General features: G+C 46.5%; 1 protein-coding gene across 1 annotated transcript; it reads left to right on the top strand.

The window, feature by feature from the left end:
* Window positions 1-5,921: 5,921 nt before the first annotated feature.
* On the top strand, window positions 5,922-18,867 carry LOC135827127 (uncharacterized). Its single transcript, XM_065339653.1, has 5 exons — window positions 5,922-6,054; window positions 12,449-12,663; window positions 13,879-14,053; window positions 14,987-15,084; window positions 17,313-18,867. The coding sequence occupies exons 2-5, from the start codon at window positions 12,463-12,465 to the stop codon at window positions 17,496-17,498; spliced, it is 660 nt and encodes a 219-aa protein (XP_065195725.1). The 5' UTR covers window positions 5,922-6,054; window positions 12,449-12,462; the 3' UTR covers window positions 17,499-18,867.
* Window positions 18,868-18,881: the final 14 nt, after the last annotated feature.

An 18,881-nucleotide genomic window follows, 5' to 3' on the forward strand; every position in this document is an offset into this window, starting at 1 on the left:
GAGAGATGTTAGCAGGGGAACAACTTTGGCAGCAGAACGAGTTAGTGATAGGGATATGGCAGCCAGGAGCATAAGAACAGAATGAAAACTACTGCTGGATGGGGGAGCTTGCACGATACGCGGCGTAGCTTGCACGATAGGGGTAGCATGTGTACTAGTAACAGTTGCATTTGACGGGGTTGATGATTGAGTAGGGATAGAGCAAGAATGGTGACATACCTGGGTTGAAGGGAAGATGTGCCGTGTATCGCGACGACGATAGCAATACGCAATGGCATGGCCAATCCGCTTGCAGTATCGGCAATATGGGCGAAGACGAAAGGGCCGACGTCGCTTGGGTCGTACATATACCGGTGGCTGTAGTCCAGGGACATACCGGAGGGCATGGGAACTCGCTGAAGAATGATGGTGATCCATTTTGCCGAAATGCGTACGTGACAGCGTCGATCTGCTGTATGGATGGACTGACGAACCGGGATTCTGCATCGTTCTCAGGTCGTCATGGGTTCAGAAACGAGGAGCAGCCGGGGCAGGAGCAGCAGGGGCAGCCTGAGCGGGTTGTTGTTGTTGCTGAGCCATACTAATGATACTCGAGAACTACGTAATGGATGAGAGGTCAGGAAACAAAGGAAAGGACGGGGACTACGAATTATAACAAAGCACGTAAGGTACGAATCACTTCTGACACCAATGTAGTGTCTGCCAACCTGTTCGTGTCTGAAGCACTTTGGACTTATACAGAAAGTGTAACAGGCTGACAGCACTAGCCGGAGGAACTTGCAAGCTCTGAGGCTTCACAACTCTTTACTCTCGAAATCAATTCCACAAAGAACTGAGAAGAATCAGCGGGTTATATAGGCCAGGGAGAGAGAGCAGCTGGGAGTGAGGGCAAAAGAAAGCAGGAGGACAACGGGACTCGAAACAGTGTGGGAGGATGAATGGACCTAAGAGGCGAGCAAGGTTTATGCAACAGGAATGCAATCTAAAAGTATGGAGGAAACTAATGTGAATGGCAGGCAGGGTAAAGGGGGCATAAAGATTACTAGGAAGACAACTGTTGGAAGATCTAAGGAAAAGGCATTTGAATGTGTGTGAGCTAGGGCTGATCAATAACATGGGTTCGGGGAAGAAAGCTGTTGGATGGGAAGGCATCTCGCAAGTGATCAAAAGGGGTCAGTGAGGGGGGACAGACTACACAGGAATCAATGTAATGCATATTTACAGCATGAATGCAACAGGTCAGGCCGTACCGGTCTGCAGGCAGGGTTGTCTAGTAGTCCTACTTCAAAGTAAGTGGTTGCTGGGAGAAGCACTTAGCATGTACATGTGAACTACAGGTAGCTAGTAATACCAGGAGGTTGTGTGATGACTGTTCAGTGATACTGATAGAGCTAGAGATACTACACATGTATACGCCCGTCGCAAGAGAAGCACGCAAATCTGCAAATGCACTGGATGTGCACCCACAGATTTTCTCTTTAGCAACGATAGCGGATCTGATTGAAACAGATCAAGAGAAGCGCAAGATAACTGTCTAATCCACACAACTGGCGAAGCCATGTGAATCGCCCCCCCCCCCCCCCCCCCAATGCACACCTGGTCTACACCACACGGAGTACATAGGGACGGCCAAGACACACCTATGCACACCCTACACTCGCTGGGGTAACCAGTATTGACAGCACGCTGCTTTGGTAAAAGCAGACACTAGAGTCTAGATGCACTGGTACCTTGAAATGAAATTGGAGTCATTTTATCAACCAGCCTCGGCAACTGGGTACTGGTTATTACTAAGTTTTAGCTCTGGCAGTGACGCCATGGTTCTAGCCAGGTCAAAATACAGGTAGACTCCCTCTAATTCGAATACGGTATAATTCGAACATTCCGTGTAATTCGAACTTTTTCGTCGTACCGATCTTCTGCATGCAAGTCACTTCAAGTCAAAATCGAATGCATAATTCGAAGTACGAAAAGTGCGCCGGTTGGATAATTCGAACCCAGTTTTCGTACAGAAGAGCTGTTTACAGTACATTGGCTATGTCCTTTGAACGCTTATTTCGAAGTGAGATTGATTGCTATCCTTGTAATTCGAAGTTCATTCTTTTCTCCTTCTCTAGCCAAGAGTAGCTAAAAAATCGATCGATGGTCCGCTGCAGGATCGACTATAGCGTTCAAGAAACCCACCTTCTCTCGAAATTTATTTCAAGCCCGTGCGAGGCAAATTGCAAAGGTTTGATTGAAGACAATGTCTTCCAGGTGGCTGACTCTCTTCGCGGATCTCGATGGCCTTTCTTGCCGCGCCAGCTCGTGCGCGGAGATGTTGGCGCACAAAAACACTATTGTCGTAAATATTGTCTATGCCTATGCTCCATTTCCGTTCTTCAGAACGACGTGCTGCTGTCCGACGGCCCTTCATGACGCGGATTAGGCAGCGCAGTTCTTTTCCGTTGAAATTGTTTCAGGAAAGCTGCAGTGACTGACAACTTCTTCACTAGAAAATGAAGATGATTTTTGTGTCGACCCAGTGCCAGTGGTTTGATGATCCATTGTACACGACCGGTACCCGTCCTTGCACCTATGTTTCGTTGATGCAAATAAAAATGTGCAAAAAATATTCAGCATGCGATTTCAAGCATTTTGACATACATATCAGTGCATGGGGCTGCATTTGGATAATTAGAAGTTCTGGATAATTCGAAGTTAGGGCCTGGCAATTTGAGGTTCGAATTAAAGGGAGTCTACCTGTAGTACAAGTCATGTAGTAGGGCGGGCAGGGGAATCACCCCGGCCTGGCATACAACCATTTTTTTTCATCTTCCAAAATTGTCTTTCCATGCCAAATGCAAAGTACGGGAAAAATTTGCGGCACCAGTATGTAAAAAACATGCGAGTACGAGTAGGGACATGTAGCATAAGTTCCCCTGGGTGGGTGCATAGTAGACATATGGCTGTGTTACATGTTACCCAATGCTATAGACAGCAAGCTGTTTCGGCCATAAAGGCCTCATCAGTACAGCTACGAGCTTTTTAAGTAAGCCGAGTTACCGGTCATGGCGGAAAAGGTGGCACCACAGACATTAAAAGGTAACTCGTTGCTCTAGCGCCAGAGTGCTCAAACCACGAAAAGTAGCGAACGATGCGTCATGCAGCAGCACTAGCGCAGCCTACCGAGAGTGCTCAACAGGACGAATGTAGAGGAGCGTACAATGTGTGATGTTGCTCTATCACCTTGTATGACACAATGTACGCTGGGGTACGAAAGGGGAAGCTGGTCAAATATAAAATAACTTTTTTAAATAAGTCACTAAAAAATATGATCAGTATCATGACACACAGAGAGTAACCTCAACAACAGCGGTCAAAGTACTCGATGCAAGTGCTGAGTAGCCGGCACTGCAAAGTCTTTACCGTACATCCATATGTGTAATAATTTGATTGCGATATAAATATTTGCCCTAAATATCCACCCAATAAAATGATGAAAGTAGTCTTGTTGTAGAATGTAGTGGAGGTGTTTGCTAGTACAGAAATTGATCACTTGTATCTCAATTCAATAGAAAATCAACCTTGGAAAACAGCGGTGCTGCTTTCACCAGGAAACATATGCATTCACCATGTCCATGGTCACCTGCAAACCAAATCTGACAATGGCTTTTTGTTCTGGTGGAACTGACTCCTAGCATTTGCTAGCCAGTGCCCTGCGGCAGTTCGTTGAGTCAAAGAGCTCAGCTTTACTGGGTGAACATACTCAATTGTACTGTTCCATGCACGCTCCACTTCAAGGAAACGTGCAGTGGCATTGAATCCCCAGGAGTAGAAACATTTGGCAAAGCTGATGCTTTCCCTTCCCGGTGATAGCAACAGAAATGTGCTCGGGATGGCAAACTCAAAGAAAACAGAACGGAATATATCTGCTAACAACATGAACTCCGACACATAATGAGCCGGAATATACCCAGCGTCCGATGCACCTTTCATCAGGCAGCCCGTGTTGCCGAATGCATCTGATATTCTACTTTTAAACTTCGCCGGCAAATGCATTACGGCATTCACGGCAGCCGAGTAGCCGCTCTGCTGCTCCCATTGCCAGTGCTGTCTGCATAAATCACGCTCTACATTGCTTGTGCAGAAGCATACTTCATCAGGCCCGGCCAACCACAGTTTGGACATATTGAGCTGGGTTAGCGTGAAGGGATAGTTGAGCAGCACATCATCCCCAATCCACATGTACCCGTCATAGCTGGGGTACCGGCGCATGGCATCCGCCACAACGCGGTGCTGGAAGAAGCCCTCGCGTACGTCTATCTTCGCCACGTTCCACTTGGCATCAGCCTTGTCCGCATAGAATAAAATCTTGGAAAACACGTCGCCATAGAGCAGCCGCAACACAGGCACGTTCTTGGAAAACGGGAAATTGAAAATCACAATTAGCAACAGTTTCTTGCACGTTCTAGCACCGTTCACTCCAGTCATTGTAGCTGTGTGGTCAGCACCTGATATCGACTTGCTAAAGGCAACAAAGTGCTCAGCGCTTGGGCCATCAAGACTATGCATTCTGCTCTCAATAATGATCCACAAGCACACAAACGCACTCGCTAGAATAATGGCCAGAAGTCTACATCTAAGGGATGTCACGTCCAGGTGCTTAGCACACCGCATGCTCACGCTCAGAGCTGGGCAGTTGGCTTGGATTCGCAGGGGATTCAGAAGGCTTGCTGCCCAGTCGCTGGCGTCTTCTCTTCACCTCGTGCGGCGCGGTGGAGTCGATAGCTCGTAGTTCATTTCAATGGCCGAGACTGATGACTATGCTGCGTATGCATATGACCCCCACTGGCACTCACTCCAACTGCAACAGATTGCTAATAATTGTACGATTCAGAATATCAAACCTCACCTCCTTTCAAGTTTCACCTCACAATCACAACACGAGCCTGGTCGTGCATAGTATAATAAATTACTGTGTCTAGCTCGGGGAGTCAGAGCTTCACAACACTGACTCACACTCACAGTCACACTCACAGTCACACAGCTGCTAGCGCGCTGCGTTACATGTCACAAGCACAAGGCCGAACAGTTGCAGTAACTCTGATCTGAGTTTGACTAGAATCGATCATCGGACGAAAAACCTTTACACACAATCTACAAACTGAAATCCGACCCCCTGAGCGGTGCGCTCACATCGTAACACTACGAAATAGAGGCCGCTAGAAAGTAAACGCACCGCCCAGGGGGTCGGATTTCAGTTGCCAGCACTGTAGATCTATAAAATCATTATGATTGTTATGCTATACCCAGCGTTCTTCGGACCCGACATACATCGACACTGCAGTCGATCCTACAGTGGTGGCTACTGAAATCCGAGCCCCCCCCCTCCCCTAGCGTCTCGCACGTTAGCGCACCGCTAGGGGGTCGGATTTCAGTTGCCAGTACTGTCCTTGTACAGTCGTGTACAGTGCTGGCAACTGAAATCCGACCCACTTGGCGGCGCGCCGCGCCGCCAAGTGGGTCGGATTTCAGTTGCAAGCACTGTATGCATCACTACACAACTCGCCTGTTCTGACTCTTCTCTGACTGATGAAGTCTGAGCCTGACTCTGCATCTGACGAGTCTGTAGACCTGGTACAGAATGGTAGACCTACTGTGCATCAGAGCGCGGCGTAAATATTCTGACATCAGGTTTGATTTCTCTGGCCAGAACTCATTACCATGAGTCGGTGTAGATCTACCGTGTAAAATCTACATCATGTAGATCTACCAGTACCAGATGTACTCCCTGGTTCCAACTGTCCCGCGCAAAGGCAGTAGTCGTGATGTGTTAGTTGCATCATACCACTTATCTTACCAAGCCAGGGGATAATTTTCTTTGAGTCCGTTTGTCCGTCATCATTAATTTTTTTAAATAAAGCCAATGGTAAACCATGGTAAACAGTTGCACGGCGTACTTGCTAGAATTTGTAGAAACAGTTTATTAGTGGTCGACTGAAATCTCTCCTTCATTTTAGTGTTCCTTGGTCCCGCTCGCTGGATGTTTTCTGCTCTCCCTAAACACGACAGGTGAGATTGATGATAACTAATTGCAAACTTCTCAAAAATGTCAGTAACAACACTGACCAGTGACTGTGTAGGTGTGTCTGTCTTAGCTTGGGAAATACCGCCAACTATGCGAGTGTGTGCGTGTGTGTGCGGTGTGCCAGTTCTGCGGCATGTTGTTTTGATACCAGTGATCACCTTCGCTAGCTTGTGCTCATGCATTTGCGGAGCGGCTAGTCGGGTTAGTTTGAAGCGGAGGCACTCTTCTATTTACATGTACTCCGTACTCGCGTACCGCGTTGTGTCGGATAGCTAGTTGCCATACCAATTATAATTATTATATTGGCTTAATATTAACCCTCTCACAGCATGGGCTAGGATGAGGGGAGAGCCATCAACACGCGTAGTCAGCCAAGCGTTTTTCACCCAAACTCGGACCGTGAGTCCGTGACCTTTCCCAGATGGCCAATAAAAGTAATGGTCCATTTTTCTTCTTGTGGTAGGGTGATGTGAATGTATTCGACTTTACTGGTGCCATTCAGTCACGCACACGCAAAGTATACAATATTTGGGTTTTCTGGACATTTCTGTCGAAATCGGAATGGTTCTTTATCCTGATCGAATTGGCTTTCGGGCAGTGTCCAATAAATCGGACAATTCTGCAGCACTGGGCTATGCTACATCGCGTGACGAGCATAAACGATGCACCTTCTGCAGCCTCATGTATGGCTCCTGGCGTAGGCAGTACACTACAGGAGAGTGAGTAGATGCAGTCAGAGCAGAAGGAAAAAGCTATGGCCAGGAGGTGACTGTCTCTCCCATGCTACAGTCCATTCATAAAACGATGGACTTCTAGCTTTTTGCCATAACTGGGTCAAACTTTGAGCTTCTTTAGAATTTTTTTCTGCAATCCCCTATGGAATCAATCCTCTTCCGATTATGTTTCTGAAGCCTATTTCTCCAAAAAGCAAGCCCTACCAAGAATATGATTTCGACCAGGTTTTGCCCCAAAAGCCGCGACTGAATTTGGAAAAACCATCCAAATCCAGGCTGTTTGACCCCGCCTGCAGCAGTGCACTGTGCGGTTCGAACCCCAGTTCGGGTAGAGTAGACGGTTCGATACCGGAACGCCTTGACAGCCAAATTTGTATCGACCCAAACCGATCATCAGCGTTGATTTTTCACTCGAAATATGTCTGTGGAAGGAAACTGGCATGTTGAAGTTTGCTCTGGGGCCAGAGTCAATCGAACTGAGCCACTGCTTTGTGTTGACCCATTGCCTCCAAGTTGCCCAATTTTTTCGCTTCAAAAAAGTTCAAATCAGAGGTGGCTCCAAACCGGACACGTTTTAGAGTGCACGTCAAATTCACTCTGGGTCTGAAATTAGGTAATTGCTATCGCTCCACGACGGCCAGTACAGAGTAACAATAAGCCTTGTGTGTGCTTCCATTAGTTTTGATTGGTATGCGGTGCTTTATTGGCGAGAGGCGAGCCGCTGTTTACCTGCGACAAGAAGTTGATTTTTCGAAAGTCGTAAAACTCAAGGCGCAGTGTGAAGCAACACGTCAAAAACTCACCTGCTTGGTATGGCGCTTCTGGTCATCGCAGAGCCATGAAATTTTGGCTCGGAGTATAACACATCGTAGTCTCACTATGACATAATGTTTTCTAATCAAAATACCAAGAGAGAAAGTGAATATTGAGACCGTTCCGGTTTGCAACCTCTGTCCTATTTGAAACCGTCGCCTCTACCCTTTTTCTAATTTCAAATTTTGCAGGATTGCACTGTGTACGAAAACGAGAGGTTGCCGGAGCCAGGGCCTATCTTTTATAAATGGACTAGTGAGTTTATTTGAGGTGGAAGGATTACAATCTATCGGTTTGCAACCATTCAGGCTTGAACGATTCGATTATCGGTTACACGCGTACGTATCCTTGACTCAGTTCTTTTGAGTCTAGAAGACTGTCAGTTTGTATGCATCTTTCACGTTTCGCTTGCCATCCCTTCAATCTGCCACACAACATGCATGGCGAGTGCTTTCCTTAGTGATGGTCGAAATGCTCGCAAAGCCGGTACCATGGATCTTGGATCGAAAGTGGCAAAAAGTTGTAAACCATCACCCATCGCTGCATCAGGCAGACTTCAATTAAAATGGGTAGCTTATACGAACACCTACCACCAAAACCTATTGATCGTGAACTCGTATTTTACAACGGTTTGTGGGAGTTTTGTCAACTTTAGAAATTCCTTAAATTTACAGAAATTATCTCTGATAACCGTACTCTGCTGCCCTTCAAAACGCGTCTGAATCCCCACTGGGGAAATCTTCAGGACCGGATATTTCCTAAGGAGAGTGCATGCCGAATCAGAAAGCTCTCAAAATACTGTGCCGGCAGTTCCCGTTGCTAACAGAAGCTGACTCCCTGGTTTCCTTCCCATAGAAACGGCTTGCAATCGGAAAATCGCCTGCGACTACATGCAAGCTGAAACCCTACTCAAGCTGCGCCCCCTCCATAGGGAAATTTGCAGCAGTGACGCAACAATTATCCTGTTTTCTAAACAAAGTTCTTGTGCATGACCATGCATGTTTTAAAGAATAAAAATAAATAAAAATGCGCATCATTTCATGTGACCAGCCAGGCTGCCACTGTGCCTCTAGTTATTACCAAGAGCACATAGCCACCAAGAGTATGCAGCTCCCGCACATGCACACAGTGCTCTCCCGGCAAAATTTCAGATTGACGTCATTTTTGCAATTCTCCTTGGACCAGGGATTGACGGCGTTTGCACTGGATGTCAACGCATCACGTGGCACACGTTTGTACAGGACAGAGTGGGTAGGGATTCGTCCACTACTGGTCCAGGATATGTCTGGTGATACGTGGATAAGGCTTATGCCGGTTAGTACAAGTTGTACAGATCCAGGAAATCCCGTAGACCCGGTCACAGTGGGTGTTGAATGTGCAGGACCCTATTGTGTTTTCTGCTATTTCCACTAAGAAATGGGCCCTGAAGGAATTTCATACGAAATCCTTTTTCTGACAAAGATCTAGCTAGTCATTAGTTCTAACCAAAGTGAAGAAGCTGGAAAAGCGATTGCTTGCCAATAAATTATGAGGCTAAGAGGTCAAATGCGCATGCATAGCACACAATGAACACCCAACCGGGTCTACGGGATTCTACGGGATTTCGTGGATCTGTACAGCTAGTACTAACCGGCATAGGGTCTATTGTGGCAGTTGTGGCTTCACCAAGCTAGTGGTGGCGACTGGTGCAAAGTTGGACTGTACAGTGACAATATTCCCAGTGTACTTTGCCGCGCAGTTGGAACAGAACTGCCAGCCAGCAAAATAATAGTTGGACCCGTGTGGCGACAAGGCTGTTTGCACTGGTATTACAGGTGGAATCCTGATAATTCGAATGTGGCTTAATTAGAACATACTGTTTAATTAGAAGTCTCTTCCAGAACTGATTTCTATCAGCACCATTTCCAAGTAACAATTTCTGATAAATTGAACCTCGAACTGGGTATGTCCGGTTAATTAGAAGTAGCACGGAATCATGATCCGCTTACTTGAAGTACATTGAAAATGTGTGGGATTTGTGCTGATAATTCGAAGTTAGCAAGCATAATTCAAAGTTCACTTTATTTTACGGTATGGTTTCATGCGCAGGCAGTTCAGTGTCCACTAAATCTGTGTCTAAGTTGCGTAGTGCAATTCTGCGTATCAATGCGAGCATTTTGACATACAAAATGTGATGTGGGTACATATTCGGACAATTGGAATGTCCGGATTATTGGAAAAGTTTTCCCCTGGCATTTTGGGGTTCGAATTGTCAGGATTCCACCTGTATACTGGACTAGGCTAAAATTAGTGGCGGTCAATTCATCAGCCTTGCAAGCTGTTGAATGGTGTAATCCCAGCACAAGTATCCACAGTGTATGTCTAACGTAGCTTGTTCGTTATCAGCGCGTCAGCGATGGGCATGTGGCAGCGGAAATAGAAGTTTACTACTGGTGACTGTCCGGTGACCGTTTCATGTCATTCTGGAATGGAGTAGTGTTACAACTCACTTTGGGACTCAACTTTAAACTTGGAAGGTGGAGAAACAGATCATTGCAGTTCATTCATAAAAAGGTGGACTCTGGCTCTGGCGAGCTCCCGCCTTTTGGTGATTTTTATCATACTCGGTGCAGAACCGCGAAATTTGAAATTTGACAATTTCCAAAAAGGCCTCAACTGGGTTTCGAACTGCACAATATTACTGCTGCAAGTGGAGTGAAACGGTTTGGATTCCGTGGCTTTTTCCTGATTCAGTGCTGTTGGGACAAAATATGGCCGAACTCCTGTTTTTGTTGCTATTAGGAGAAATAGACTTCAGGAACATTTATTGGAAGAATATTCCATAGGAGATTGCAGGAAAAATCAAAGTTTGACCCATTTATGGCCAAAGGCTAGAAGTCCATCTTTTTATGAATGGACTGCAAGCTCGAAAAAGGAAGGAAAAAACTCTGGAGCAAAATCCCCCGGCCCTCGGTGTACATGCACTGCAACGAGAGGGCTTAAAAGCCAAGGAGCTCTCGCTATGCTTTGTTTTTACCTAGGTCGTCATGTGTGTTGTTCAAACTGATAGAAACGTCTTTGGAATAGTTACAGAAAAATGTGCCCGATAATCGTATAAAAAAAAACTTTCAACTCCTAGACAGGTACATTCAAACAGGCTAGTTATTATATTCCCTATGCTCAGCCTATGGTGCTGGCTTTGGTGCTGGCTTATAAATTTCTCATTTTCCTATTTCTTTTCAACACATCACATGGGATTCTAACCAGCACTATTGCCCTGCATGCATTCCCTCGGTACACTTCGCACACATACACATTCTTCCAAATTGCTTCACGTTATGATGGTGCAGTTGAAAGCCCTATTTGAATGTGGTGGCCAGCTGTCTTTGATGGTGCCGTACAGGACATGTACGGGATAGCGCCAGGCATGCCCGACGCCAGAAACAAACACACGCACACACAATTTGCTATTGAACCGCCCAACGGCTGACACCCCCTGAAATCCCCAAGCTATGGGTGGACTTAGAAGTGATCCCACTTATGGGCTCACCACACCTCAGTAAGTGGGCGAGGACAAGGTGCAGAAAAGGGATTGACAGAATCAAGGTATCCGTCCCGGGATCCAACTGCATACACTAGACCCTGCCCCCAGTGAGGGTAATACTTGCTACTGGTGTGGGTGGCTAAATCAGAGTGGACCTGATATAAGCTTCACTAGCACCATTGATAACACAAGAGTTACACACACACACGCACGCGCGCACACACACACGCGCACACACACACACACACCATGTACCATGTATACACCCGTCACAAGAGAAGCACGCAAATCTGCAAGTGCACTGGATGTGCACCCACAGATTTTCTCTTATAGCAACAAGACCTGAATGAGACAGATCAAGACTTGCGCCAGATAACTGTCTAATCCACACAACTGGCGAAGCCATGTGAATCGACCACCAATGCACACCTGGTCCACACCACACAGAGTACATCAACACACACACACTGTACTGTACTGTACTGTACTTGCTCACTGCCAAAAATGGTCACGTGGGTCTCCCCCGGGAGAGGGGAGAGAGGAACTCAAAAGGAATCTTGGAAGGAGGACTCAATTGGCTATTGCACCGCCCAACGGCCGACGCCCCCTGAAATTCCCGAACTATGAGTGGACTTGCAAATGATCCCACTTACGGGCTCACTACACCTCAGTAAGTGGGTGAGGACAAGGTGCAGAAAAAGGATTGACGGCATCAGGGTATCCGTCCCGGGATCCAACTGCAGTTACCCCTGCCCCCAGTGAGGGTAATACTTGGTACTAGTGTGGGTGGCTAAATCAGAGTGGATCTGACATCAGCTTCACTAGCACCAGTGATTACACAAGAGTCAATCTAGCCAAAAGCAGTCCATGGTCAACAGGTATATATACTTCAAATAGAAAGTATATGAACCCTGAAACCAACAAAGGTGGCAGATATGATACACCTTCAAGCAGCTGAGCCTGTTGGCGACAGACCCAACACTATCTGGCATGTGTGTACCCACCAACCGGACTAGCTGGCACACACACACACACACACACACACACACACACACACACACACACACAGATACGAAATAAAGCTGTGTGGACCCTGGCTACCCCAGGCGCTACTAAGGTACCGTTTTTTGCATAGCTTGGGGAATGAAGTAGTCTCTTACCACTGTTTACATGCCAAAGCTGAACCTGAGAGTAGATTGACGGAGACTTACTCAGGTGCGTGTTTTCACCGTTTTCACCAAATCCTGTAAAGCTATTTGGAGGAATCCGAACCAACTGATCTTTGTGCACTTTCTTTGCTTACTTTAGGCCACTTATCTGCCATGGCCGAAGAACACCACGGTGTCGAGGGGGCGGCAGCAGCCGCAGTCCCATGGCCTCCCCGCGAGATTGTCATGAAGGTCGCCGTGAACACAAGAGACACCGTGGCACTGTTCTACATGTCCTGGATCGAGGATGAGCCGGAGTGTGGGCCAATGTGTGTCCTGCTGAGTCGGCACAAGTACAGGATTGCGAACGCAGATGTGAGTATGATCCACAACCACTGCGGAACTTCGGACTTTGCATGGCGGGTAGACGTAGATAGATAACGAGCGAGCTGCCAGCTCAGGGCCTCCACTATGCTTTGTTTTTAACTAGGTCATCATGCGTGTTATTCGAACTGATAGCTAGGAAACGTCTTTGCAATACGGATATTGGGTATCCAAGGCATCCCCTGGCTATGGCACTGGAAGTACTTTCTGTAGGTTTGCTAGTGTGATAATGAATCCGGAGCCAGTGCTGAGTCTCGCCTCGTTTTGGAGGTGAAATACGACGGCTGAAAACAAGAAGGCATTTTTCGATAGCAACCGGGACCTAATTCGTTTTGACAGAAACGTTTTCTCCGCGTTATGGGGCTTCGAAGTGATGACGTCACACATACTGGACAACGCATGCCTACGAGATTTTTCGGTACAAACAAACGTTAGCGTCCCCTTGCTCTTCACTGTTTTGCAGTACATGTACTAATATGCAGGTTTCTGCTGATGGGAATCAATGGTTTGCTGGAAAAAACAGCTTTTCTACATGTACTGAGGTGCCCCTTGCTGATACTTAGAAGTTTGCTAAGCTGATGGAGCAATGGCTGGTCTTCCCAGGACTTCAAAGACGAAACAAAGGGTCTGCGACGAGCTTGCGGAAATATTTCAGAGTTCTGAGCAGAGATCAATTTCTCGCTGGCTTCAGCAACTTTCCGTCTCGTGAAGAGAGCAAATTCAGATGTCCGGAGTCACGATAAAGGATACGGCGCAAAGAATCACCTCTCACAGTCAGCGAAAGAAAACTTTACCTGAATGCACGGCGTGCGGATTGATCTCCATGCTCCTCGGGAAAGGCAATACAAAGTGCCGCATTCCCACCCCGATTTGTAATTTTAATTTCATGCAAGTCACTGCTCTACTGTGCCCCGCAGAAAGGAGGACAAAGCTAGCAAACTCGTGTCCCGAAAGGACAATAAAAGGATATCGGGTACTTCGTGTGAGGCATCTGCTCTAATCTGGGCAAGCCATTATGTAAAATTTGCAATTTTCAGTGCGAAACACCACGTGCTGGGGGATGCAATGGTTGTTTGGGCCCGTGCGTACCCAGTTGCTACGATATTGTCAAGGACCTGACGTCACACTTCGAAGCCCCACTTGTGGATATTTTAATTGAAAAATGTTCATCTATCTTGTTGGGTCTGTTTTGTTGTTTTGCCGCAGGTGCGCAAGTTAACAATTGTCTTGGACAAACTGAGCACTGCGTTATCTCATTCAGAACGCGTCCTGGAAGATGTTGCATTCAAAGGCAGCCTTCAATGCAAACTAGGAGACCTAGATGGCGGGGGGTTGAAGCACACGCTGTGTCTCGGCTCGGCGTCACTATTTCCCGGAGTCGGTAAGTTAATATGTCATAACAACAACATTAAGCAGCGTGCATGCCACACAATGTTCAGCCTGAAGATATCGGCGCACTTCAACAAATACTTCGAAGTATATGTTCCACAGCGTACGGCTTTTGCTGCGGCAAATGACTGAAGGATGGACTTTGAAGATGGACTACGAACTCAACATGACTGGAAACATGTTCAGGACAGGACTGATGGTGGCTCCTGGCCAACAATTATTATTATTATTATTATACGCATTCCCGCGTTGAAGTGTAGCAGCAGTATGCTGCGTCCACAGCTTCGCTTATGCAGAATGGCTTGGGTGAGAGGAGAGGGGAGAAAAGCAACAAGGCAACCAACATCTATGAAATTGGTCACAATAACATGAAGAGAACCAACCTACATGTACATATGCATGATTGCACAAGAATGGAGACGACCAAATATAATGGCTATAATCACTGTGCCACAAAACCGGTACACAGGAGATCTGACGACAATGTAACGAAACATAAAACTCAGTTACTCAATACAGGTTCCACTAAATTACAAGAGAACAACGCTACAACGTTAGAATTGCCGCTAAATTATCGCAAGTGTAGAGAACGAGTCCAATAAAAAATGAAAACCATGAACAGACTGTCCCGAAGTTATTTTGGGAACAAATTGTACTACATGACTGTACTTGCTGATACTGACGTACTGTACTTGCCAACAATTCCATTGAGAAAATAGTAATTTGCAGCAAAGAGACCACTTGCTTTGAGGACGGTGTGTGTTGGGTTTTCCATGTAATGAAATGGCTGCAGTGGAGCTTGCGCACCTTAAAAGAAATGTTCAGGACTGCGATATTAATAATTGTCTGAATCTATCTTGCATCGAGGAGAGCACGGATGTTCTGGGGATGATTGGCACGCACATCCATGTGTGATTTGCTGCAGGTGCACTGAAGCAGACGGTGTGCGATGCAGTGTTCCGAGTCTATGCTACCAATCACCAAGGAGGTACTGTTGTGATGTCGAAAAAGGCAGTGTATACCGTAAGTTCGGTGCAACTATTTCCTGTTCACAGTTTTGTTTTAGTCTACGATGATCAGGGTGTTTATTCAGATGTAGAGCCAGGGATAAATTTATAGTGAAGAAAAGGAGAAGAAGAAAGGGACCAAGGTGTTAGTGGACATTTTAGCGTAACTTGTTGTTCCTTGGTCCTGTTCTTCACTATAGAGTATTGATTGCTCAGGTGTATAGCTCTTATGCAGCTCTTACTTAGTCATAAGCTTTACTCTAAACTCTCTCCTCGGTAATTGGGGTTCCGAGCTTGCTTTTAGAACTTTTCAACAAGGTCAGTATCATTGGCAAGGAGACGAACAATTGACGACTTTTGCGCAAATGGCCTTGGCATAATGTACACATTTTCTGACTCTACTGATCCTGTACACCACAGAATACAATCGGTGTACAAAAGACTACACAGAAATAACAACTAGTGTGCTCGAGTAACTCATCACAAATTCATATGATCCACTGGCTTGGGCACACGGGACGAACGCCAGGGTGGTGCGACAGACTGAGTGGTTGCAGGCATAGCTGGTGGAACGATCACTGCTGCCGTGGCCTACGAGTCTGGCTTCCTCAGCCAAAGCGTTTGCTGCTTCTGCACTGCTGACTGGTTGGTCCACTGGATTAGGTGTCTCGACGATGATTACATCTTTCCCTCCCTTGGTAGTCAGGAAAGTTGGATGTCCAGGGCGCAGCTGATCAATGTGCCATTTCCACGTAGCACCTTCCTTTGTCTCCACTAGATAGGACAGCGGGCCTTCCACTGACAAGACTTTCCCAGGGAGCCAACTGGGATGGTTCTAGTTGCGGTAATCACGAACTTTGACGACTTCACCAGGCTGGAAGGACGACACGGGTGTTTTGAGCTACCGGCGGCTTGGCGATCCTGTTGGCTCTTGACGTGGCCCAGACGATCGGGATGGAGAAGGTCGAGTCGAGTAACGTTACGGAGGGGACGACCCAAGAGGAGCTTTGCCGGGGCTCGGCGGCCGTTGGATGTGGACAGTTCCGCTAGGTGAGCAGGAATCTGTCAGCTGCCTCTTGTGCTGGGGTAGCAGCAGTAGCGGCATTGTCGGCACACCTGAAGGCTTGCACAAACCGTTCTGCTTGGCCATTTATGGTAGGATGATATGGAGCAGCTCTGTGGTGCGTGACACCATTTCTTTGCAGGAACTCTTGGAACTCCGTTGCAGAAAACTGTGGGCCGTTGTCGCTCACGACCTCCTGTGGGCATCCAAACCTGGCAAACAGCATGCGTAGCTGGGTAATCGTGACCTGAATGGTGCTTGTGCACATGCAGATTGCTTCCAGCCATTTGGAGTGTGTTTTCTCTCTTTCTGGAGGAAGTACATGGCTTTCGCTTTGGACATTCTTGCAGCAGTACAGGTTTTATTATGACATGGCCTGTATTTTGATATAGGCCATGGTGGTTGAACAACCAATCTTCATTACCACTTGGCATCAAATCATTCATCTAAGGTCACTGGGTCAGGTACAAGCCACGCGAAGAAGGAGCAGCCAAACTTGACCTCATTTAGTGTTATCATGTACGAGCGCTCGCTCGATAGCTTATTAAAGCTTGTATGTGCGGACAGTAAAGGGTTAATAGTTAACTCGTTTCACCCGTAATATTTATAATGTTCATTATTAGTTGAGGGTATTATTATGCAAAATAAATTGGCACCATTTGAGTCTCACTTGGAGTTATCATCGCTCAATACCCCAGAGCTCCAGAACTGTTAGGCCAATCAAAGTCACGACACTGTATTTCTTTCTGGAGGAAGTAGTGGTGACAGTTAGTTGTCTCACTACTTCGTTTTATAAGGTACCATCCGTAACTACTAGTGCCTTGTAACAACACTGTTATTAATTTTCTCTTTTTCTCGCCCCCCCCCCCCCCCCCACACACACACATGGATGCTGATGTTGATATAATTACTAGTTTTCGTTATCATAGACTTCTCCTAAGAAGTATTGCCACATATAAACAAATTTAGTTTTAGTTTTATTCCAAGCAATACATGGCTGGGGTAGCCAATGACCACTTTGCGCGAAAATGGGATTTGCCTATCCACATTAGCTTCGGTCTTTCAAACACTGGCCTTTTCTGGATGGCTACCACCTCCGATATTCTGTAAAAATGTAATGGTATGTGTGCACGTCTGATGACTCAGCTTTCATGACGTTCTTTCTTACTGGCTTCTTGCAGTGTTACGTGGAGCGCGAGGTGGCAAGCAATGATGACGGCGAGCCGCCAGGGCAGGCGATGTTAGTACGTAACAACGTCTGCATTGCTAGAGCAATGATGGGTAATAATAGATATGTATACACTGGACCACCAATAGCACTGCACCGGGGATACTACTGTGCGTTTGAAGCGCACAATCTGACGTAGGGGAAAGGACCCTTACTTGTCGGTACATGCCCCCAGAGCCTTGGCCAGACTCCTCAAGACTATGCGAATCTAACAGCAACGCTAACACCGGATACGATCGACCGGAGCAGCAGTTCCTTTGGAGAGCTGCTCATTGCGACACTACCCATACAGCTCAGTATGACTATGCCCGTTGAGCTCTAACGACTACGTAGCTGAGATGGCAGTGCAGAGATGCACTGTCCACAATGCCATCCGGTGTCTCACAGCTACCGTTGTAGCACATGTGCGAGAAGAGCTCGTTTACATCGTAAACAGATCGGCGCCATGCTGGTTTTCATCAACTCATCACCCAGAGCAACGACTGTTCGTCTATGGATTGATAGTGCATTGTGAAAACCTTACTCCAGCTGCGTCCCGTCCATATGGAAATCTGCAGCAGTGACGCAACAATTATCCTGCTTTCTATCACAACTCAATGCCTCACGGAAGCACTGCCGATGGATGACACATCCATGCTTGCGAATTACACTGGGCACTCCACAACAAGCACAAGGCCACATCATTTGTGTATCAAGAGTGTCAGCTTTGTAGCAGTGTGTTGCCTCTGCATGACACTAGAATGAAACGGCGACCAATAGACCTCACCTGATCTTAGTTGGTTGAATGGAACGACTACTTATCTGATTTATCAGCACCACGGTCCACCATAGGAATTCTTCATGAAATACCTTACCGAATGCTGCTGCCCTTCATGTACAAACTTACTGCTATATTCCATGAAAGCGCCTCATGTCGGCTTAGTGATTTCAAGAGGCCGTTTCAAAGTGCTGAAAGAAAGAAAATTTTAACTTTGGCTCAAAAATTCCGATATTTTTCATTGCTGCTAGACTGGCTGTTGCCCAGATTAAAATTATTGTTTACATTTCATACGAAAGTATTCAGACCTGCGAGAATTTCAGCCCGGAGAAGATTTATTTGGAGTTAGCGTAGGCTTCAACGAAAAAAAGTTTTTATACCACAAAAATCACAAACATGAGCTCGTTAGCTGTTCTCAGTGACATTATTCAGCTACTTGAAATGGTTAGGGAACTACCATGCAGAACTATCATTTTAACTTCCCCACACCATGATTATAGTCTCACTGTGCTACGTATTTATTTCCTGATTCCGCGACCAGAGCACAATTATGGCACATGCGCCGCCTCTACCATACTTTATCGATCCGAATTCAGCACGTACTAGTATAGTTAGAATATGCTTCAACCTTGCATGCGTTTTACCTGCCCCATCTCTGTATTATTTTCTAGGAATGAAAACGCAATTCTGTTGAATATATTAATTTTCAATTTTTCATTATGGGACTGAGAAACGTAATGGATGACTGTAATCATGTGGTGCTTG

Source organism: Sycon ciliatum, chromosome 1 (genome assembly GCF_964019385.1).
Source record: "Sycon ciliatum chromosome 1, ocSycCili1.1, whole genome shotgun sequence".
In the NCBI taxonomy this organism is placed as follows: Eukaryota; Metazoa; Porifera; class Calcarea; order Leucosolenida; family Sycettidae; genus Sycon; species Sycon ciliatum.

Bases quoted from the DNA above. Each gene is read 5' to 3' on its own strand.
- LOC135827127 (XM_065339653.1), top strand. From the start codon at position 12,463: ATGGCCGAAGAACACCACGGTGTCGAGGGGGCGGCAGCAGCCGCAGTC. The intron at 12,664-13,878 runs GTGAGTATGATC...GTTTTGCCGCAG, and splicing joins ACAGGATTGCGAACGCAGAT to GTGCGCAAGTTAACAATTGT. The intron at 14,054-14,986 runs GTAAGTTAATAT...GATTTGCTGCAG, and splicing joins GTCACTATTTCCCGGAGTCG to GTGCACTGAAGCAGACGGTG.